Below are 24013 nucleotides of genomic sequence, written 5' to 3'. Positions count from 1 at the left end.
TGCTATTTATGTTTCATTTTTCTCATGTATAAGTTTGGTCTATTTGGAATATATATATATATATATATGAATATATATATATATTTGGTCTATTTGGAATATATATATATACATACATACATACATACATATATATACATACATATACACACACAAATTATGTATATATGCATAAACATTATGACATTTATATATATATATATACACACACGTTTTTTCTCTTACAAATTGATACCCAGAGATTCAACCCTGTATATTTAAAATATCTTTTCCCTCAGTGTTTAGAGATGCCACTTAAATCATACACTAAAATCTTCCATATGTTTGTGCCTATTTCTTGTCTTTCTGTTCCATTGGTCTGTCATTCATGAACCAATACTACGTTGTTTTAATTATAGAGGTTTTACAATATGTTTCAATAGGTGATATAGGCAGTATAATCTACTGCTCTTTTGGGCAGTAGGGCAACATGCCTAGCTCCAGGAAAATGAACAAAAACCAAAACCATGTATTGATATTTTAATTGGGGTCCTGTTAAATTTACATATTAACTTTGGAAGAACTGGCATCCTTAAAATGTTTACCTATCCAAGAATAAGAGATGTTTCCACTAATTCAAGTCTACTTCTGCATTTTGGGGTATATTTTAAGGTTTCCCTCATTACAGGCTTTGCACATTTCTTGTTAAGTATTTCCTTTTGATATTGTTTGTATCACACTAGTTATTGGTACTTGTATATGTGAAAGCTATTGCTTCATATGTTGATTTTTATCTTATTACATTACTGTATTACTACTGCGCTGTATTAGTTTTAATTTTTATTTTCTTGTGTTTTCCACCTAAACATTCAGGTCATCTATATTTACTTGCCTCTTCCTTTGCAATCTTGATTTCCCTCACTGTTTTCTTTTGTCTAATTGCTTTGTTCTTTACACAGATACAATGTTAAAGTATAATGGAGGTAGCAGATATCCTGTCTTGTTCCTTGACCTTCTGCTTTCCTCTGATGAGAATGCCAATAGTGTTTCCCCATTAAACAAGATGCTAGATCTTTTCTCCCAAAGATTTATGTATTTTTAAAGGGAGCGGGGAAATCTTCAAGGTGACTCCACGCTGAACACAGAGCCCAACAATGCAGGGCTCCATCTCAAGACCCGTGAGATCATGATCTGAGCAGAAACCAAGAGTTGGATGTTTAACCAAATGAGCCCACCCAGGTACCCTTGGATTTTACTTTTTAAAAAATCAGAAATGGGTCTTGAATTTTGCCCAAAGGCCTTTTCATCATCCACGGAGATAACCATGTTTGTTCTTAGATCTACTACTATGTGAGTTATATGAACACATTTCCTAATTATTGAACCATCTTTGTATCAGTCATGCTAAATCACCTTAAATGCGCTATAGATTCTGTTTACTAGTATTTTATTTAGGACTTTTGCAGCAATATTCATATGTGAGATTGGTCTGTGGGTTTTTTGGTGCATTCTTGACTCAAGATTTAGATACCAACATTTTACTTGCTTCATAAAAAGAAAACTAAACTTTCCTTCATTTTTCTACATCTTGTAAGTTTACCTGACATTAGTGATTATTTGGTACTTTCCTCTTGAATCCACTTAGGCCAGCCCTTTTTTGTGGGCGTTAATTCTTTGATAAGTTTCTCTATTCCTTCTGTGGAAATTTTTGCCACTTTCTACCTCCAGTAGGATGAATTTCAGTGAATTCTATTTTCCTACTAATTATTTATCACATTTATTTGTACTAAGTTATGAGGGTAATTCTATGTTTGTTTGAATACACTGTTTTACTGGCTATTTCTCCCTTTTATTTATTTTTTAATTTATTTTTGGCATTTGTGCTTTCTTGATTGAGCAAGCTAAAGGATTGTCTTTTTTTTTTTTAAACAAACTGTTATTTATTTTACATCTAATTACTTTGTGCTTTTATTTATCTTTATTAAAGAATTTCGGGGGAGAGACCTCTGTGTCACAACTATGGGGTTCTATTAAATCTATTAATAGATTCTATTAAATCAGCAATAGGGGAAATCCATAGTTTTTAAATACTTCATGTAAATAATGAAAATTTAAATTAGTGAAGTAAATTCACTCAAAAAAGAAAGTAAACAAAATAGATGGCAATAAGGATAAAGTGCTCAACCTTCTTCAAGCCAGATGCTGACAAAATAGACGTCAACTACTAAATCATTCTCCTAGATTGGCCCCTGGATGTGGACTACTATGGGATGATGACATCCTAGAACAATCTGAATTCATGGCTACTGACCCAAGTATAGGGCAACCATCTCTGAGGGTCACCCAGGCATTTTAACCAGAACCAGGATAGAAGTATAGTTTTTCCATGTAGATCTTTAAAAATAGTCTACTACTAGTAATCCATAACAGCAAAAGGGCAGCATTTATGCAACTCAGTCCCCACTAGTAATTAAGACTAAGCTAAACTGTACCCAAATGACCTGAAACACTTACTATAACTACCTTAAAATTAAAGCTAAAGCTAAAATATGCTAAAGTCTACAAGGCTGTATGAATCTCAGCAATTAAGTGTAAAATTTTGTTTACCAATATTTAGTATTTAAAGGAATTTATTTCCTGAAACCTTATTTACCATCTTCAATTTCAATTATATTTGACAGACATTAAGAGCAGACCAAGAAAATATTTATAACAAATAAAAAGAAAGCATACAAAATCACACACGTAATAATGATTTCCCAAAACAAAATATTAAATATGCCTTATTTTATACACCAAAATATTCATAGTGGTAGTAACTCCTTGAAGGTAAAAATCCCTGTCTTACTCATCTTTATAGAGCCATCCTACAGAAGAGTGCCTGGTACAAAGTAGGTATTCAGTAAGTGCTTCCTGAAAAAAATGAAAGTGAATAATATCCATCTTCCAAAAAAAGGAACTCAATCAAGTAAATATATGAAATTTTAATATTTTCATCTGAAATATACAAAGGACTAAAGACAAAGTCAATACCTAACTAAAAATTCTCTTAAGTAACTTCATTATTACAAAGTTAAATCTTGAGTCAAAAATCCAACTCTAAAAATATAGTCTCAAAAATCACATATCTACATATAATACGGAGACAACTCAATTGTCTTATGCTGCATCATCATCATCCACTGCAGCATAGATGGCTTGATTCCTCCTCTTAATTTTCTTTCTTTGTTCAGGTTCATGTTCATCACTCAGCCTCTTCAATGGCAACTCAGTTAAATCGTTTCCATCCCCTGACTCTGGAGCCTCACCAAGTTTCCCCTCTCTGCCATCTGGGGAACCCAACGTATCATCAGAAGATACAACCATGGAACCTGGCAAGATCCTGACATCAGAGAAGCTGGCAGAGAAGTCAGAAGCTTGATCAGAAGAAGGTTCTACAGATGGTGTATTCATGTCACTATGCGTACTTACAATACTATCTTCATCTTCCTCTTCTTCATCTAACATTATTTCATCTGGATTAATAGAGGACAGGGCAGATGTATCTGTGTTATATTCACTACGATCTTCTCCAGAGTCATTACTCTCCACATCATCTTGCTGTTCATATTCACCACATAAGTGATGTTCCTCCTTGGCCCTCTGAAGCCTGACATTCATGTCAGTGATGCCAAGTTGGGCACAAAATTCAGTAGTTTGAGGATTGATCCTATGAACCAACTGCATTTGTGTTTGTGGTCTGCTAGGATCATAACAAGCAGCTGTTATGCTGAAGTTACATGGAACTTTGAGGTCATGATTCAGTATTTCCAATACTTTGTTCATAGCTTCTTCTGTTGCACTATAATCCCACCTACAAAAGTCCAAAACAATAGCTTTTCACATTTTATTAGCCTCAGACAACAAAAGATGAAATCTAAATATGGACTTCATATAAACCATATATAAAAATTCCATCTAATAAAATTATAGTTAATTTTCCAAAGGACCATTTTGAAATAAAAAAAAATTCTTAGAAAAAACTATTCTTAATTCACCCTCTAAAACAAGTATAAATCACTTTAATTGTGTGATTTAATTTGTGTAATTTAATGTGTGAACCAAATCTCCACCATATTACAGTTCTATACATGCTTATTCATTTATACACTTATTTGGGTTGGTATTCCATCATCTATTTTTATATCCCTTAGAAGGAAAATTTATAGTTTTCCATACCAGTCAGTAAACCCTGAATTACTCTGACATTCATTTAATAATAATTCCCTTGATTTAAAAAAATAAGAAAAGTAAGAGGTGGATGGGACAAAAGTTGGGCATGCAACAGAGACAGCAAACCCTAAAGAAGGTCAGACTTACCTTGTATGCAGGCCATTATTCTCAGGCATATTCCATAGACGCTCAGTCACATTAATAAGATCATCAGTAGCCCTGAGAACAGTGAGCCATTCAATATCATACTCTAAGTACTCAGGAGCACTGGGGTCATGTTCTATTTCTATCACCTATAAAAAGAAATCAGTAATTTTAAGAAATACATTTCTACTTTTAATATTCAAAGAATTTCAATATAACAAAATGTAAATGGAATTTAATAGCTTACAAACACTAACATAACTTAAGTATTCTCCCCAAAATTCTCAGAATATATAAATTATAGAGCATAAATAAATTCTAAAAGGAAAATTATTATGTTTCTAGTCATTGGAAGAACAAAACTATATTGCAAAGTTATTTCATTTTCTTTTTACCTGAAGAAAGTCTCTATGTGGTAAGCATTTGTCCAAGGCTAAAAATTTGGTTGCTTTGGCTGCCTGTCCTTTATCCTTGGCCTAGAAATGTGAAGCATGATTTAAGAAAAAAATGTTAAAACATCATAGGTAATTCATACACAGAATAGGATGGAAGCAATCTTTATTAAACATACCCCTAAGTCATGTGTCAAAGCAACAACTGTCACCATTCCAAAATAAGTCAGTTCTGTAACCACTTGTATAATGACTGGGAAGGTACTTAAACTCTCTGGGCTTCAACCTCCTTACAAAAGTCAAAGGTAGACACAAATGCTGAAGATAATGATACTGGATTTTTTAAATTATAATAATAATTAAAAAGTAAATTTAAAAAAGAGAATCAGATAATGATACAGTTAAATCAAAGCACATAATACAAAGGTTAATGATAACAGAAGAGCTTAAAAGTAATCTGGCAGATTGAAAGAAACTGTATAATTTCTTCTAAACAAATTTTGAAGAAATTATAGGGAAAAATCTTTATAACCTTGGGTTGGGCAAAGCTCTCTTAGATAAACACTGAAAGTGGATATGATACATTCACAGAATGAAATATTGTTCAACAATAAAAATGAAAGAAATACTAAACTTGCTACCTGAAGGAATCTCAAAAACAAAGGAAAGAAACCACAAGCCAAAGACTATAGATTTTGGTCCCACTTATATAAATGTTCAGAAAAGATAAATCCAGAGAGACAAAAAGCAGATTAGTGAGTGCCCAGGGCTGCGGGTGGGAACAAGACTCACAGGAAATAGACACAAAAGATCTTTTGGGGTGCTGGAAATGTTCTAAAACTGGGCTATATGATGTTTGCTCTGGAAACATCTAGAACTCTGGAAATATACTATAACTCACTCACTGAATGGTAAATTTAAATAGATGAATTTTATATTATGTAAATTATATGCCAATGAAACTTTTTTTTTTTTTTTTAATGAACTGGCAGAAAGAAACATGGGCAGAGGTGGTGGGTCACAAACATGAAGATTTTATTAGATGCAGTAAAAAAGTGATTCAGGAAGACTAGTAAGGCATATGAGAAAAACAGACAAGGAAGCAGGTTCTGTGCCATCCTGCTGTAGGCCAGGTTTCAGTTCACTGGTGGTGACGGACTAAGAGAAGTGCAAGGTACACAGATTACAGACAGATGGTGACGGACTAAGAGAAGTGCAAGGTACACAGATTACAGACAGATGGTAGCAGCAAGGCAGTTCTGAGGAAAGGTGATTTCTGGTGTTGGACAAGGGGCTGAAATAGAACACTGGCAAAGTCAGAGGAGGTTGAGCTAAGAAAAAGGGATCAAACATATTCATTCAGAAACTGAAGTCCCTGAGGTTGACAACAGAAGATGGATGGGGAGGAAAGTACCAAATCTGATGCTTCAGTAAAAATTCAGGAGTATCATGAGCCCTAGGAGATAGAAGACAGTAACAGAGATGTAGAAAAGGTGATGGGTATAAATGGATGACTTGGATATTAAAAGAGGATAATCACTTTGGCAGTGGCCCAAAGGAAAAGAAAAGGAGTAACCTTGACTCTTCATCTCAGTGAAACTGGGGAGTGAGGATAAGCCCATAACAGCAAGGGCCCACAGGAATGTTTTCAAACATAACTTTCCAAACTGTATTTGAGTAACATCATTAAAGTGCACCCCCACCACAGAAAAGTGTTGGGTCAAGTTCAAGAAGCACTGCACACCACATTCCAGTGCCCATTAACACATTCGAGATTCTCAGAAATTATAGAAGCCCCTGAGAAGAAATCTCTAACCTTGTTACCCCAGGATTTTCTAAACATTTTCCCTATGGAATACTTTATGGGGAAAGTCAGATTTTGGTGAGAACGGGAGGGGAAAGAGAGAACCACACATTCCATAAAAGCCTAATTGTAAGTATAAATTTATTCTCTACCTTCCATCAAGCACTATCATTCAAGCAGTTTCCCAAAGAAAACTCTGGGAGTTCCTCTCTGTCACCAAATCCTGATGATTGTGCTTCCAAAATCTCTCTGGAACCTGTGTTCTTTGTGTTCCCTCTTCGCCACAGTTTAGAATCTCATCTTTTGTTTAAATATGCCTCCCATTTTCCTTCCTACAATCCATACACAAAACTGCTATGAAACTAACCTTTCTGAAACGAAAATCTGGTTTCATCACTCCCCAACTTTCCCCATTACCTTCTGGTTAAAACTCAAACTCCACAGAATGACGCCGAAGGCAGCAATGATCTCATTCCAGCCTCATCTCTCCCTCTGCCTCAATCAAAGGGACTGCTGCAGTCCCCCAGCACATGCCAGTGCCAGGCATTCAGGCCACTAGTCTCTGTACACACTGATCACTCTACCTGGATGGTGTTACCTAGATTCAACTGCTTTCTGGGACAGTCAATTCCTTTGGAAAACCTTCTTCATCTCTTCATCTCCTGTCCACATCCCCATCTGAACACAGTATGGCAGAGGTACTCCCACAGTCTCCTGGCACTTTTCATCACTGATTTATTACACTATCTTATAATCACCTGCATGTCTCTTCCTCCCAAGGATATGGAGTTACTTGCAAAAGCAAAGTTATATTTGATATCTTTCTCTCAATTTACAACTATTTTTGATAATTGTTATTTAATACATATTTGATAAGTGTTTGTTAAATGAAAGAATAATATTTTTGGTTTCTACCTGATGCTGCATTAAGGCTGCAAACTTCACATGAAGGTGCGCAGAAAACCAGTATGTAGGCTTGAAGTGCTCTAAGAGTTCTGAGGCAGCAGGACTTCCCAATGTGTTATTTTCCACTTCTTGTCGGAAAAAAGATTTAGTCTTCAGAAGCTGCTGCTTATTTCCATAATGATAGATCTTTCTTGGCCAATCATGAGATAAGAATATGTCCATAGGCTGCTTCAGCTTTAACAGAAAAAGAAAGAAAACTTTTTAAAACACAGATCAAAAGCAATCCCTGACTGTTTCTCCACTACCGCACAACCGTTTGCCCACTTCGAGCTTTAGATTTCTGTGTAATTCATTCCAAGGAAACTTTATTTAAGAAGGTCACAGAAAAACTAAGAAATACTAAACTCACTCATCTAAGCCAGGAGAAACCACTTTCTCTCTCCTCACAAATCACCTCTGTCTTCCATGGCAAGGCAGGGCCATGCAGACACACTTTGATCAGACTGTCAGCCAGATACGGTCTTTCATATGGGGCTTCTAAAATATATAATAACCGTCATTCTTTTCCTTTCTAGTGAAGAAACTGTTTTAAGATACACAGACACCAGATTTCATGAGATATCTAATGTCAATAGTAGAGTAAAACCCAAAGGTATTTTCCCTTTTTTTTCCCCCTAATGGACTCATATAGCATATACCTAAAAAACTCTGATTACTACATAAATTACAGTAGAGGTATTTAAGGTGGCTGGTGTCTTCACGGGAAGGCCACAAAATACACTCCAAACTTTACTGATCCCTAGCACCTTCAAGTAATCTGCAAAAAATACCTGGAAAACTAAATTAAAATAACTTAAGTGTTCAAGATGATACAAGATGACAGATGACTAATCACTGAATAACTAATTCAGGCAGTAAGTGCAATGAAATTTCAGAATAAGCTGATGGTTTTAAACTAGAACACTGTTGGGACACCTGGGTGGCTCAGTTGGTTAAGCATCTGTCCCTTAATCTCAGCTGAGGTCTTGATCTCAAGGTTGTGAGCTCAAGCCTCTCAACCCTTCTTGGGCCCCACTCTAGGCATGGAGACTATGAAAAAAAAAAAAACCTAGAACACTGGTATCTAAGGAGGTTCTTCAAAGACTGATAGGGCTGAAATCAGTAAAATGGAAAAAGCATTCAAGGCAGAGAACTGTTATGAGTAGGGTATTAAAGAAATGCCTGCAAAGCATCCTCGTGCTCCTGCTGAGACTGTCGGGTACGCTGGGAGGGCCTGACAGCATCAGCCAGGCCCCCATCCCTTAACTCCTTGGGAAATCCAGGGCAGGCTACTTACCTATCTGAGCATTGGCCTCGCGTCCTTAATATGACAAAGTCAGAGTAACACCAGTTCACAGAATTGTGTGGCAATTATATGAAATACCCTATATGGAAACTGCTTAGTCCAGTGTCAGGCATTTAATGCATTCTCAAACAAAAACCTGGTTTTGCCTACTCTCCAGTTAAGCCAGTGTTCCAATACTTCCTTCACAATTTCACCATATTCTCTATCATTTTTTACCACTATTTATTTCCTATTTAATACCATTATCTGAAATACTTTAGTATTTTCTTTAAAGTTTCACTTTATGCCAATATATATTCTTTAGCCTTATTCTAAGTAGTAATATCTGAAGTTATGGATTAAATGTTCTATTTTATTATTACTTCCTAAAATAAATTCATAACATTAGAATTTAACATGTTCATCTGTGAACCTCCTAAAAGCAACTCAAGATCCAAATTTTGGAAATACTGAATTAAGTTCTTCTTGGAAGTCATATACCAAAATGATCAAAATACACTTTGGTACAGAATTACTTTAACATTTTTTTCAAGTCTGCTGTAATGTACTTTTTACATACCTGTTTTAATTTATAGACTTCAATATTTCTCACATGATATATACTCCTTATTGTAGCTGGATTATAAGGGGGGCACTCAAAATGACCTTAAATTAAAGAAGAGAAATAAGCTATATTCAACTCCCTTAAATACTGCAAATACAAATATATACATACACTTCTCCAAAACTGAGGTCTATCATTAATGCTTTTGGTTCTTAAAAATTTTATGAAGACACTGCTCTTAAAATGTTGATATTTTCTACTAATAAGTGATCACTAACCATAAATCTAAATAATTGAGGGGCTTGTGGATTTTTAAATTAAATTATATTTAATATGGAATATGTTGTTTAGTCACATAGTTTAAATTTTAAAAGATACCATCAGAATGGAATAAGAAGAATTCCTCCAGAGAGTAGACCACTGATGCATAGGGCTGGGGTGGGAGCAGGGATTAACCACAAAACTTTTGGGAATGATAGAATTCCCAAATTCTAATTATATTATATATATAGAATTTCCAAATTCTAAATTATTATAATTTAGATGGTTGCACAACCTATAAGTTTACTAAAAAATCACTGAATTGTATACTTCCAAAGATATGTAAATTTTACCTCTACAAAGCTGCTAAAACAATGGGAGGCAGGGATCCTCCTATTCCTGTCCCCCAGCCACCAGTAACACTACCTAGAGGCAACCAGTGTTAGTCAGGTTTTAGTATTTTATTCCAAGAATATCTACTATGCACATTATAATACACAAACTTCTTTATTTTTCTCTTTTTAAAATGCAAATGGCAGTAGAGTTTATACATGTTCTGTACCTTGTTTTTTTTTTTCACGTATCTTAGAGCTCTTTGTATACCTCAGACATAGAGCTGCTTCTCTACTTTTTAAAAAAAAAAGCTTCATAGCACTACATTGTATTGTTTTATCATGATATAGTTAATGAGTTCCTACCTTCTGCCATTACAAACAAGGCTGAAATTAAAAAAATGTGTACACATCACTTTGCACTTGTGGAATATATCTGTAAATTACATTACTGGAAATAGAACACCTGGGTCAGAGTACTTCTGTAATTTCCACAGACTACCAGCTATCCTCCAAAGAGTGGAAGACAGTTTGTACCCACACTTGCCATGAAGAAGATAGCCTATTTTTGTACTCTTATGCCAATAGTTTAGAATCATGGGGAACAGCACAGCAGGGAACAGACTCATGATTTAATAGTTACATTGAGGATATAAGTTTTAGCTGCCAACTTATAAAATTCTGAAGTCAGTGTGAACCAAAGTTATCCCTTTAACTTTAAAACCAAGGTATAATCTTTTCAGAAACAGTGGAATGAGTAAGTACAGTGTAGTATACATCTACAATGGAATACTACTCACAAATTAAAATGAATAGAGTGAGATGTATCAACATGGATTTCAAAAACATTGAACAATGAAGCAAGCTGCAGGAAGACACATGCAAAATGATACATTCACATGAAGTTTGAAACATACTATATCATACACTGCATAAAGCTGTTACACATCTCCTAATGACAATCAAATGAAAGACAAATACCAAATTCAGAAGAATTGACTGCCTGATGAGAAAAGGGAAGGATAAGAGGAGAATGGGACTGAGGACAGATAAACAGTGAGTGTACTATTTTATTTCTTTAAAATCCTAACTAAAAGTCACAAAATACAAAGACTTGATAAAACTAGATAGTGGATACATAAATAGTATGTTCTAGTGTTCTCAACATTTTCATATGTATAAACTATTTCATTAAAAAAAGTAGTAATAGTTCAAAGAAAAAAATCCAATGAAAAAGTCAAACTCTATATTATGCTTAAGTTACTCTGAGACATACCAAGTTCTAAAGTTTAAAAACAATTCTCAGAATAATACCTTTTCGATAGTCATGAGATTTAAAGATACCAGAGATGCCACCAATCCTTATGCCTCGGTATTTTACTACACCAGCCAAACCTGAAAAAGTACACAGTTAAATAAAATTACCATAAGTAGAAGCAATCTCTTTACTAACTAAATGAATAATATAAAGGCCTAGAACTCTATGCAGTCCTAAAATTATTTGAAAATTAAATGTCATGATGAAGTTACTCTTTTACATAGTGATAAGCCAACAATATATAAGGCAGACTAGGGAGGAGAGGCCTAGAAGCAGACAGGCAAGAGACTAAGCAGAAAGTAAGGAACACATGAGATTAGGTGTGTTAAGGGAGAAATTGACATAATTTGGAACCTAATCGAATATTACAGTTGGTTGGGTAGGAAAAAAGGAAAAATGTCCTATGATGGATTTGTATGTTATAAATCTGAAAGTCAACAGATATAAAGAACCTATAAAGAAGTTTCTATACTTCATTTCTGACTGACCATCTTCAAACCTCCTCATAATATTGAGCTGTCAAAAGATCAACCAGTAATGAACTAGAGAAATTACATTTCTGAAGTTATGAAGTCATCATTAGAGCTATAAGCATTTATATATTTTATTTTATTTTATTTATTTATTTGAGAGAAAGAAAGCACAAGCTAGGGGAGGAGCAGAGCGGGAAGGAGAGAAGAGAGAGAATCTATCAAGCAGACTCCACACTGAGTGAGGAGCCCAACATGGGACTCTATCTCACAATGCTGAACCATGACCTGAGCTGAAACCAAGAGTCATACACTAAACTGAGTAAGCTACCCCACACCCCACTATAAACATTTAAATAAAGAGAATAAAGGACTGTATAGTCTAACAGGACTATATACATTGAACCTGAATATAAATTGAATATATAAATTGAACCTGAATCTAATCAGGTTGTGAATCTAAACACAGATTACAAGTACTGCAAAGGATAAAATGAATGTGTTAAACAACATAGGAATTCCAATCAGCTAAATCCAGAAAGCAGGAAACTCTGTAAGACAAATTTCTCATCTTCTTCAACAAATCAACAACATGGGGTGGGGGAAAAAAGGAACCGTTATAGCGTAAGAGGATTTAGAATCATGACAAGCAAATGAAATGTGTGGACCTGCTTTGGATTCTATTTGAACAAGTCAAACGTAAAATCAAACTCTTGGTGATAATCACAGAAATCTGAACATGAAGTAGGCAACAGATAATGGGAATCACTGCTACTTTAGATAAGTATAATAATGGTACTGTAGCTGAGATATTTTTGAAAACACTTATCTCCTAAAAATATGTACTGAAGTATTCACAGGCGAAATAATATGATGGCTGGGATTTGTTTTGCAATACTCCAGTCACTTCTTCCCACAAAAAAGTTTGGAGGGGAGTGAGGTTGAAATAAGGATGGCAGAATGGTAACAGTTGTTGAAGCTGGTTAATAGGTACAAAGATCCATTATATTATTCTCTATTTTTGTGTATGTTTAACAATTTCCATTATAATAAGTTTACGTTTTTCTAGTTTAATACAGAAAGAGAAAAATAAAGGGATTGCACATAGTGTAAAAGGCCTCTGCAGTTATTACATTATCAAAATTGCTTAAACACCAAATGAAGCATGGACATATTTTCATGATTACCTAAATTACCTGTTTTAATTAAATTTTCATAATTAACTATTTAAATTAAGAGGCATTCCCAAAACACTATACATCTCAAGACGCTGCCCAAATATTATACAAATCCTGACAGGCTCTTCCATTCCAAACAAACCAAAAAATTACCCATGAACACATACCTAAATAATAAATGTTTGGCGCCACCCAGCCACCATAGGGTAACTCTTGCAAATGATTTGAGGCTTCATGGTTTCCCCCAATAAAGATTGTGAGAACTGGGGCCTTTTTCTCTCCAGAGTAATACCTAGAACATAAGGGTAAAGTTGTCAGTTGGCATAGCAGAAATTAGGCATAGAGAAAGGAGTAACTGATGCCCATAAAATTGGGCATAGCAGAAAAGCAAAATTAGGTCCAAAGGAAAAATCTGAGCCCACTGTAAAAAATTAAAAAGCTCTTTCTAAACTAATTGCCTGTAGTCCTTAGGAATTCTGGAGCTGCCACCTTGGGTTCCAAGCCAGCGCGCATTCAATAAGGTCAAGCAAGAACTTTGTCAGCTCCGAACCTTAGCTTCTAGAACACGGACGAACAAAGCAGGCGTCCAATAAAAATTCCTGGATCAGTAAAGAAAGCAGTCCCAGAGTCCTATCAAGTACAAGGTAATTAACCTGTCAGCTCCTTCCTGCAGGTTTCTCCCTTAGGCTTCGATCCCTTCCGAAACAAGACAGGTGAAAGGATGTGAGAAAAGTGACATTTACTAAGCGCCCATTCCTAGACACCAGGTGAACAAAAGAAGGTAACTAAGCAAGACAGCTAGTCAAGGCCGGGGGCGGGGGGCGGGGGGCAGGGGGATTGGAACCCAGTCCGGGTTCTCTCCCACTCCCTGCTGGATAGTCACACCTCGCCCCGCCAGGTCCGGGGCCCGAGTCCCCTCGCTCACCTATAGAAGGTCTGCATGTGGCGGTACTTGGGCGGGACCGCCATGCAACGCAAGTCGGCCTCGTTGCGCACCGCCTGGAAGTCGCCGCAGCACAGCAGCAGATCTATCGGCCCAGGGCCGCGCCTTTCCGCCAGCGCCAGCGTCTCATAGATCTTGTCCAGCTCGCCGTGGCAGCAGCCGGCCACCGCCACCCGCATTCTGACGGCTGGAGGCGGGGAGGGTTGCCTGCAAGCCCCTACACCAGCGCCAGCACAGGCCAGACAGCAAGAAGCGGCCAGACCGTTCAGCTCCCGCCAACACTGACTGAATCCACCCCTCGAAAACACGCCCGAAATAGAATTCACTTCCGGTTTCCAAATATCGCGAGATAGGGATGGGCAAGGGCAAGAGTTACAGGGTTTGAGAGAGCTTTCTAATGGAATGGGGCTTTGCCTATCTTCTGGGTCTTCGAATTACGGCAGTATGACGGATGATAAAAATCAAAACCAGGAAAGGTCTGGGTGACTGAGTCGGTTAAGCGTCTGCTCTCTGCTGAGGTCATAATCCCAGCGTCCTGGGATTGACTGCCCCGTGGAACTCCTAGTTGAGCGGGCAGTCGGCTTCTCCCTCTGCCTGACCCTCGCTCTCTCGCTCTCTCACAAATAATAAATAAATCTGTTTTAGAAGATCAAAAACAGAAAAGTTGGGGTTTTTTTAAAGTCCAGAAACAGTAGTTTAGTTTGATAAAATTAAGCCGAACTAAACAAGTGAGACCGTGGGATTGGCTAATTTCCTAGGAGGAAACTCTGACGGCAAAGATAACTGCCTGAAAGCGAATTAGAAATTGAAAGATTTTTTAAAAAAGAGAGGTCAAACTAAAAATAATTATTAACTACAACTTAAAAACTCACTGAAGGTTTCTAAATTATCCAATGAGTTTCTAAAATTATGGGGGGATTTTTTGTCTTGTGTGTTTTTTTTTGTTTGTTTTTTTTTAAAGGGGCTGTGGACTCTTCTTCCTACCAAATAGCTGTTTCCATAACTAGACTGTAAGCTCAATGAAAGCAGAAGAATGTCTGGAAAATATCCAGGAGGGAAACGAACCGAACAATTGAAAAATGAGTGGCCAAAATAGAAACAAGGAAAACAGTGAAACACCTTTCGCCAATTTAATCAAGAAAAGTAATCTAATCAATATAATACAGGGAGTAACAAATCCATCCTTCATTTTCTTTTTGAAGATTTTATTTATTCATTTGATAGAGAGAGAGGAGGAAGCAGGCTCCCCGCAGAGCAGAGAGCCCGATGCGGGCCTGGGGCTCCATCCCAGGACCCCAGGATCATGACCTGAGCCAAAGGCAGAGGCTCTAACCCACTGAGCCACCCAGGAGCCCCACCATCCCTCATTTTTTTAAAAATGTGTAAAATAACATTGTAGGGACAATGATACCACAATTAATTCAGAAGTAAGGAGAAGATATTAACAGAACCATGACAATAAGAAAATCCTGGAAATTTGAAGAAATCCATTGAAAGACATTGTACCCACAGGGGCTTACAGTCAATTTCTTTCAAATTTACAAGAGAGATCTTTCATGATGTTTAAACTGATCAAGAGAAAAAAAGAAATGGAAATCTAGTACTTCCAATCTTTTTTTTTAATATGTTCTCCTTTGGGTTTGGATTTTACATATATAATAGATGATTTTTACAGCATTGCTAAATATAACATTTTCCATTTGATTTTTAAAATTTTATTTAAATTCAAGTAATTAAATATAGTGTATTATTAGTTTCAGAGATATAGTTCAGTGATTCATCAGTTGCATATAACACCCAGTGCTCATTACATCAAGTGCCCTCCTTAGTGCCCATCACCTAGTTAACCCATTTCCCCACCCACCACCACTCCAGCAACCCTCAGTTTGTTTCCTATAATTAAGAGTCTCTTATGATTTGTCTACCTCTCTGATTTCATCTTATTTTATTTTTTCTTCCGTTCCCCATGATCCTCTGTTTTGTTTCTTACATTCTGCATAAGAGTGAAACCATATAACTGTCTTTCTCTGATTTATTTTGTTTAGCATAATACCCTCTAGTTCCATCCACGTCATTTTAATGGTAAGATTTCATTTATTTTGATGGTTGATATTCCATTATATATATATGTACACATATACATATATATACATATACATGTACATGTATACATATATGTAGTCACGTGTATATATATATTCACATCTTCTTTATCCATTCATCTGCTGATGGACATCTGTGCTCTTCCATAATGTGACTATTGTGCACATTGCTGCTATAAATTTTGGGGTGCATCTCCCAAAGGATCACTATGTTTGTATCTTTTGAATAAATACCTAGTAGTGCAATTGCTGGGTCATAAGGTAGCTCTATTTTCAACTTTTTGAGGAACCTTTGTACCATTCTCTAGAGTGACTATACCCGCTTGCATCCCCACCAGCATTGTAAAAGTATTCCCCTTTTTTCACACCCTTGCCAACATTTGTTGTTTCCTGACTCGTTCATTTTGGCCATTCTGACTGGTGTGAGGCAGTATCTCATTGTGGTTTTGATTTGTATTTTCCTGATGTTGAATGATGTTGAGCATTTTTTTCATGTGTCTGTTGGCCATTTGGATGTCTTCTTTGGAGAAATGTCTGTTCATGTCTTCTGCCCATTTCTTGACCAAATTACTTGTTTTTTGGGTTTTGAGTTTCCTAAGTTCTTTACAGGTCTTGGATATAAGCCCTTTGTCTGAAAAGACACTTGAAAATGTCTTCTCCCATTCTGTAGGCTGCCTTTTGGTTTTGTTGGCTGTTTACTATGCAGAAGCTGTTTATCTTGATGAAGTCGCAATAGTTCATTTTTGCTTTTGTTTCCCTTGCCTTTGGAGACGTGTCTAGTAAGAATTTGCTGCATTCGAGGCCAGAGAGGTTGCTGTCTGTGTTCTCCTCTAAGGATTTTGATGGATTCCTGTCTCATATTTGGGTTTTTCATCCATTTTGAGTTTATTTTTGTGTATGGTGTCAAGAAGGTGATCCAGTTTCATTCTTCTACATGTGGCTGTCCAATTTTCCCAACGCCATTTGTTGAAGAGACTGTCTTTTTTCCATTGGATATTCTTTCCTGCTTTGTCAAAGTTTACATGGCCATAGATTCATTTAATTTTTAATCTACAGGAATTGTCATTTTCTGGATCCTATTTTCTTCCATGTAAAATATTTTAATTGTTGTCTGACTTAAAGTAACAAATTAAACTTAAAGCAACAAATTAAAACTTAAGAGCCCATTTTGACATATGTAATCACTCATATAAACCCCATCCATATCAAGATATAAAGTATTTCCAGCATTCAGAAAGACTCCCTTATACTTCCTCACAAGGCCCTACACCCAAAAGAAAAGCACTGTTGTAACCTCTATCAACATAGATGGGCTTTGCTTGTTTTTTTTTCTAATTCCACTATGTTAACATACAGTGTTATATTAGTTTCTGGTGTACAATCTAGTGATTCAACAATTGCATACATTACTCAATGCTCATCATAAGTGGACTCTTAATCTTCTTCCCCTATGTTGCTTGCTTACAAATTTCATATAAATGTTGGTATATATTATGCACTTAATTTAATGTTTGTGGTATTCATCTGTAAATCTATAATATAAATAGATAAAACCATAAGATGCTGTTTCTTATTACTGTGTAGTATTCCATTATATGAACATACCACAGTTTGTCTATTGTTCTGCTGAAGGACAACTGGATTGTTTCTACTTTGGGGCTATTGTGAATAAAACCACCATGCACATTCTTGTACAAATATTTTAGTGGACATTACACTTATTTCCCTTGGATTATGTCCAGTAATATAATCTCTGTTTATAGAGTAGATATATGTTTAGCTTTGATAGATAGGTCTGTTTCCAAAGTGTGCCAATTACACTTTCCTAAGGAATATAAAACCATTCCAATTATTCCATGTGCTCAACAACCTTGGTATTATCTGTCTATTACATTTAAGCCATTTCCTTGCATTTTGTGCAATGGTATCTCGTTATGATTTCCAAATGCACGGTTTAGAAGAAAATTTTAATGTATCAGTCAACTTGAATTTTCTTCTTTTGTGACCAATAGGAAACAATATCTTAATACCATAACATTCAAAAACTAGTGGTCAAAGCAGGAAATAAAAGATGAAAATAAGAATGAAGAAGTGCATTGTGGCTCAGCTCCTGATTCCAACCTACACCCCATTTCTAGAGGCCATACCAGTGAGTAAACAAACTTGAGAAGTCTCACTGACTTTCTTAAATCCAGGAAGAATCAGACTTGATAGAAACCCTCACACTCTTCCCATTCTGAATGAGGATGGAAAAAAAAATCCATGTCTAAGTGGATCCACACAGTTCAAACCCATTTTGTTCAAGGGTCAACTCTATTCTATACTAATAAAAATAAATAATAGGGGGAAAGAGAGATCTTATTTACACAAGAATGCTGATTGGTAAATATGGAAGGAAAGTTGGATTAGAGATTACCATTTTATCATCGTAGTCATCATCATCATCATCATTTCCAGCAAGTATCTTCAATTAATACTAAAACCACTGAGTAAAACTTAGGAGAATAATAGGATACATACATAGTTTCAATGTATCTGTTATTTGAAACTACTTATATAGTCTCAAAGTATTTTTTCAAAAGATACTTATTATAACACAAAAATTAGAATTTTACAGTAGAGAAACCTAGCACATACCACTTTAACAGAATGATCAAAGTTAACCTTATTAGGAGTGAACTAATCTTCATCATGTGTCTCCCAATATGTTATATGTTATTTCTGTGGTAATCCTACCAAAATCCATAACTCAAATCTAATCCTGAAAAATAGATGAGGCACCTGGGTGGCTCAGTGGGTTAAAACCTCTGCCTTCGGGGTGCCTGGGTGGCTCAGTGGGTTAAGCCGCCGCCTTCGGCTCAGGTCATGATCTCAGGGTCCTGGGATCGAGTCCTGCATCGGGCTCTCTGCTCAGCAGGGAGCCTGCTTCCTTCTCTCTCTCTGCCTGCCTCTCCATCTACTTGTGATTTCTCTCTGTCAAATAAATAAATAAAATCTTTAAAAAAAAAAAAAGTACTCAATGTTTGGCTTTCTTAAAAAAAAAAAACCTCTGCCTTCATCTCAGGTCATGATCCCAGGATCCTGGGATCAAGCCCCTTATCAGGCTCTCTGCTAGGCAGGGAGCCTGTTTCCCCCTGACCCCACCCAACCTCTGCCTGCCTCTCTGCCTACTTGTGATCTCTGTCTGTCAAATATAAATGAATAAATAAATAAAAAAATTTAAAAAAATGTATGAGACAAACATATTGAGAATGACAATTGAAAAATAACTGGTTGGGGCGCCTGGGTGGCTCAGTGGGTTAAAGCCTCTGCCTTCGGCTCAGGTCATGATCCCAGTGTCCTGGGATCGAGCCCCGCATTGGGCTCTCTGCTCTGCAGAGAGTCTGCTTCCTCCTCTCTCTGCCTGCCTCCCTGTCTGCTTGTGATCTCTCTCTCTCTGTCAAATAAATAAATAAATCTTAAAAAAAAAAAGAAAAGAAAAATAACTGGTTTATCTTTCTTAAAAATATGCTCATAAAAGAAGGGACAAACTGAGAAAGATTAAAAATTAAAGAGACAGAAGTTTCATGAATATGGAATTAGGGCAGTTGGCCAAATGTGAATAAGGTCTGTAAATTCAATAACATTGTGTCAGGATTAATGTCCTGGTTTTGTTAATTTTACTGTGGTTATATAAGGGAATTCCTTGTTTTTAGGAAACTTTCCTAAAACAAGAAACATATATATATATATATATATATACACATATATGTATATATATATATAATACATTTAGGGATAAAGGAGCATCATTCTGCCATTTACTCTCATATATGTAATACTTATTATATGTGACAGATACATAATTTATATATATAATGTATCATAGATATATAAAATACTCCCTCCCTGTGTGTGTGTGTGTGTGTGTGTGTGTGTATTTTTAGTTTCTGCCCATGTAGTGCAGGGGCTAGAACTAAGAAACTACATTTCTTAGACTCACTTGCCAGCTAAGGTCTAGATTTGGGTTTGCAAATAAGAAACACTTGAGTGAAATTAGAAAGGAAAAGACAGGTGAAAGCTCTTTCTGTCCTTCAATGGTGGTGAACTTCCTACTGTTCCTGATCTCAAGTAAGGTATGTTCCCCCACAACTGCCTCATTGGCATCTTTAGCTCTTTCAAAAATGTTGTGATCTGGGGCGCCTGGGTGGCTCAGTGGGTTAAAGCCTCTGCCTTTGGCTCCAGTCATGATCCCAGGGTCCTGGGATCGAGCCCCGCATCAGGCTCTCTGCTCCACGGGGAGCCTGCTTCCTCCCCTCTCTCTCTCTGCCTGCCTCTCTGCCTACTTGTGATTTCTCTCTGTCAAAAAGTAAAATCTTTTAAAAAAATGTTGTGATCTTTTTTGCTTGAAATACCTAGAATAGGGGGGTGCCTATGTGGCCCAGTCCTTAACCATCTGCCTTCAGCTCAGGTCATGATCAGGTCCTGGGATCAAGCGACGCATCAAGCCCTGAGCCAACTCCTACACTGGGCTCCCTGCTTGGAGGGAAGCCTGCTTTTCTCTCTCCCACTCCCCCCTGCTTCTGTTCCCTCTCTCCTGCTTCTGTTCCCTCTCTCTCTCTCAAATAAATAAAACCCTTGGCTCAGTGGGTTAAGCCGCTGCCTTCGGCTCAGGTCATGATCTCAGGGTCCTGGGATCGAGTCCCGCATCGGGCTCTCTGCTCAGCAGGGAGCCTGCTTCCTCCTCTCTCTCTCTCTCTGCCTGCCTCTCTGCCTACTTGTGATCTCTCTGTCAAATAAATAAATAAATACTCTTTAAAAAAATGCCTAGAATGGGTTCTGTTTTCCAATACGTTATACCAGGCAAGGTGTCATTCAAGTAGAAGGCAACAAGCAGATGTTTTCAGCCATAAAAGAACTCCAAGGAAACAATACCCAAAGGCACTTTTTGATGGAAAAAAAATGACTTGACAATGAAATACAGTCAAATAAGAGTTGAGTAAAAATAAAGAACACAGGAAGAACCTATTTAAAAGATGGATGATTAAAAATAGAGCAGTATGATGGGATAGGAAATAAATGCTGAAATAAGGAGTAGGTATTTCATGAATACAGCGTGGTTCTAGAAGACCATGTTGATAAGGTGACATTGAGCAGAAACCTTCATGAAGTAAGGGAGTGAGCTAGGGAGATATTTGAGCAGTAAGTTTTCAAGTCTGTTTTTAAATAAAATGTGACACACCTCAAAAAAAATGTGACACACCTCAAGAAAAAAAACATCCATCCTAGCTATCCGCATCTTATTATTGAACTAGTGATTTTTTAAAAAAGATTTTATCGGGGGGCGGGGGAGAAAGCGAGCACAGGCAGATAGAATGGCAGGCAGAGGCAGAGGGAGAAGCACGCTCCCTGCCAAGCAAGAAGCCCTATGTGGGACTCAATCCCAGGACGCTGGGATCATGACCTGAGCCAAAGGCAGCTGCTTAACCAACTGAGCCACCCAGGCATCCCTGAACTAGTGATTTTGGCACCTGCCACCACCTGATGGCAGCACACTCTGGAGGAAAACTAAGAGAGCAAGTCTGGTGGTAAAACTAAATTAAAGAGAGGCAAATGTCACAAAAGAATAAAAGTGCTATGTTGTTTCTGGCCTTTGAATCTTAAACTTAGACATTTCACTGCATTTTCTGATTTCACTAAAAAGATAAAAAATACAAACAAACCTCAGTACCTCTTGGTTACAAGTTTGGTAACTTCCAGATTCCATTCCTGCTTTGTAAATAGTAAACAGATTGGCTTTACTTTATCTAACTCGTTACCTTCATGTCTTCGTTTTCAAATCCATCTGCCTAATGTGGTCCCCATTGTTCGGTGCAGAGGTGTCTTTTTATTACCAGGCAATCCAGAACATGGTATAGCGACCTGAAGACCTGCTGCTTTTACAGTACCACTCTTCCTATAAATAATTGGAACTCTTGTTCTAGCATTGATTTTAAAAGATCTGTCAGTGTACCACACCTAAACACAGTGAAATGGTACCCTAATTGTTCAGTTAGATGAATGTTTATGGACAAGCCAAGTTCTGTGTGGAATATAACCCAGGGCTTTGCCTGGGCTGTTCCTCTTGACACTTCAGGTCAGAGCTTGGGGATTACTTCCACGGAAAGGATGTCAGTCCTGGTGACATTTCTCTCCTAGAGGCTGCCTTAGGACCATACCCTTTTACTTATTTGACTACATTCTAATGACTCCTTTTTGGAGTCCTTTTTTTTTCAGTTATTATTTCAGTTATTTCAGTTATTAAATAACTGATCTGTGTTATTGCTGAGGCCACTATGTGCAGACAAAAGAGAGGGAGTTTTATTTCCTGGTCTCTTCCTCCTTGGACAGAGTCTTGATGATTCCTCCTTCTTGGTCTGGAGCCACTCTTCATGGTGCTCGGGAGCCTCCTTGGTCTTAGATCTGTCGGTCTCAACCTTGTCAACCAGAAGCATCAACCTGCGAGCCTTGTCTGCCTTCAGCTTGTGGATGTGTTCCATGAGAATCTGCATGTTTTTGAACATGTTACCCTTCAGGGACAGGCTGCGTGATACTGATTAGTATCAATCTTCTTAGTCATCTTCTTAGATTCATGGTATCTTCTGAGAAGCCGGTGCAGAATACTCACCCTCCTCATGCAGGTTACCTTCTCAGGCATTTGAGCATTGGCAGGACCTTTTCTCTTACCAATGCCCCATTGGTCTCATTGGTGTCCAACCAGACGTTCTTTTTGCCACAGAGGAGGGCACCAGAGGCAAGCTTCTTCTGAAGCCTGAGCATACTCATGGTTGTGGCTGCAGCACCAAAAGGAAAAGTCTAGTGACTTATTTTCTTGTCTCTCCTTACCTTGTGCCTGAGCCTGAAAGTTCTGTGAGAACAAGGAATGTATCTATCTTGTTCATAGTTGTATTACCCACTCCTGGGCATGGTACCTGGCATATAGTAGGTACCCAGTACATACATTTTGTTGAAAGAATACATTTTCAGCATTCTTGGTCCTCTTTTTAAAAATTATTCTCAAATGAGTTCCTTTTTCATTATTAAAGAAAAAAATTCTTAATTCACAGCTACTCATTTTTTATACTTAAATTCTTCACTGTGTATTTCCTGAGAAAAAGGGCATTCTTTTCATAAAAAGAGTAGTTACCAAACTCAGGACAGTAGCAAAGATTAGCAATCACCTACAGATTTTGATAAAATTTTCCAACTTTCCCATTGATGACCTTTGTAAGCAAGAGGAGAAAATGCTTTTTCCCTTTTCCAGAATTCAATCCCAGATCACAAGTTGCATTTGGCTGTCATGTCACTTTAGTGTCCTTTAATCTAGAACAATTCTTCAGCTTTTCTTTGTCTTTCATGACAATTTTAAGGTATGTAGGTGTGTTGTTTTGTAGAATCTCCTTCAGTTAGGGTTTGTCTGATGTTTCCTCTGATTACACTTAGGCATTTTCAGCAGGAATCCCATGAAAGTGATGTTGTATCCTTATCAGTGCATCGTATCATGATGTTTATTTATCCCATTAGTAGTGATATTAACTGCAATCATTTGAATAAACTGGTGTCTATCAAGTTTATCATTAGTCACTTGGAGGAAGATACTTTGAGACTGGATAAATATCTTGTTTTTCATTAAATTTTCACCAATTAGCTTAAGCATCTATTGATGATTCTTCAAAAAATTACAGCTTACATGGTTGTCACGTGGTGGCTTTCAAATTCCATAATTTCTTCCATATTTGTAAGTTAAAATTCCATCGTAATTTGGTTATAAAAAGATCATTTTCTGGGTGCCTGGGTGGCTCAGTGGGTTAAGCCTCTGCCTTTGGCTCCGGTTATGGTCTCAGGGTCCTGGGATTGAGCCACACATTGGGAATCTCTGCTCAGTGGGGAGTCTGCTTCCCACTCCCCCTCTACCTGCCTTTCTGCCTACTTGTGGTCTCTCTCTGTTAAATAAATAGATAAAATCTTTTTTAAAAAGAACATTTTCTATATTTTTCCTGTAATTTTTAATAAAAGACTTTTTCAACATCTTACTACTGCTTTATGCACATGCATATTTTACACC

At 37.0% G+C, this 24013-nt stretch overlaps 1 protein-coding gene and 1 pseudogene across 1 annotated transcript; both read right to left on the bottom strand.

Annotated features, from left to right (window-relative positions):
- Window positions 1-1409: 1409 nt before the first annotated feature.
- On the bottom strand, window positions 1410-14123 carry DBR1 (debranching RNA lariats 1). The gene is made up of 8 exons (XM_044252289.1): window positions 13811-14123; window positions 13053-13177; window positions 11234-11314; window positions 9342-9427; window positions 7447-7671; window positions 4731-4811; window positions 4339-4484; window positions 1410-3832 (listed from the first exon to the last, which is right to left on the bottom strand). Exons 1-8 carry the CDS (start codon window positions 14005-14007, stop codon window positions 3139-3141), a joined length of 1635 nt encoding a protein of 544 aa, XP_044108224.1. The 5' UTR covers window positions 14008-14123; the 3' UTR covers window positions 1410-3138.
- An 8146-nt stretch (window positions 14124-22269) lies between these two features.
- On the bottom strand, window positions 22270-22743 carry LOC122910549 (annotated as a pseudogene).
- Window positions 22744-24013: the final 1270 nt, after the last annotated feature.

Source organism: Neovison vison, chromosome 6 (assembly GCF_020171115.1).
Source record: "Neovison vison isolate M4711 chromosome 6, ASM_NN_V1, whole genome shotgun sequence".
Taxonomy (NCBI): Eukaryota; Metazoa; Chordata; class Mammalia; order Carnivora; family Mustelidae; genus Neogale; species Neogale vison.
The sequence above is the reverse complement of the archived record's forward strand: the minus strand, read 5'-3'. Positions and strand labels throughout refer to the sequence as shown.

Excerpts from the sequence above, each read along its gene's own strand:
- DBR1 (XM_044252289.1), bottom strand. The coding sequence starts at position 14,007 with ATGCGGGTGGCGGTGGCCGGCTGCTGCCACGGCGAGCTGGACAAGATC. Across the intron at positions 9,428-11,233 it reads ATCTCATGACTATCGAAAAG|GTCATTTTGAGTGCCCCCCT; the intron begins GTATTATTCTGA and ends CTTTAATTTAAG. Across the intron at positions 4,812-7,446 it reads CAGCCTTAATGCAGCATCAG|GCCAAGGATAAAGGACAGGC; the intron begins GTAGAAACCAAA and ends TCACATTTCTAG.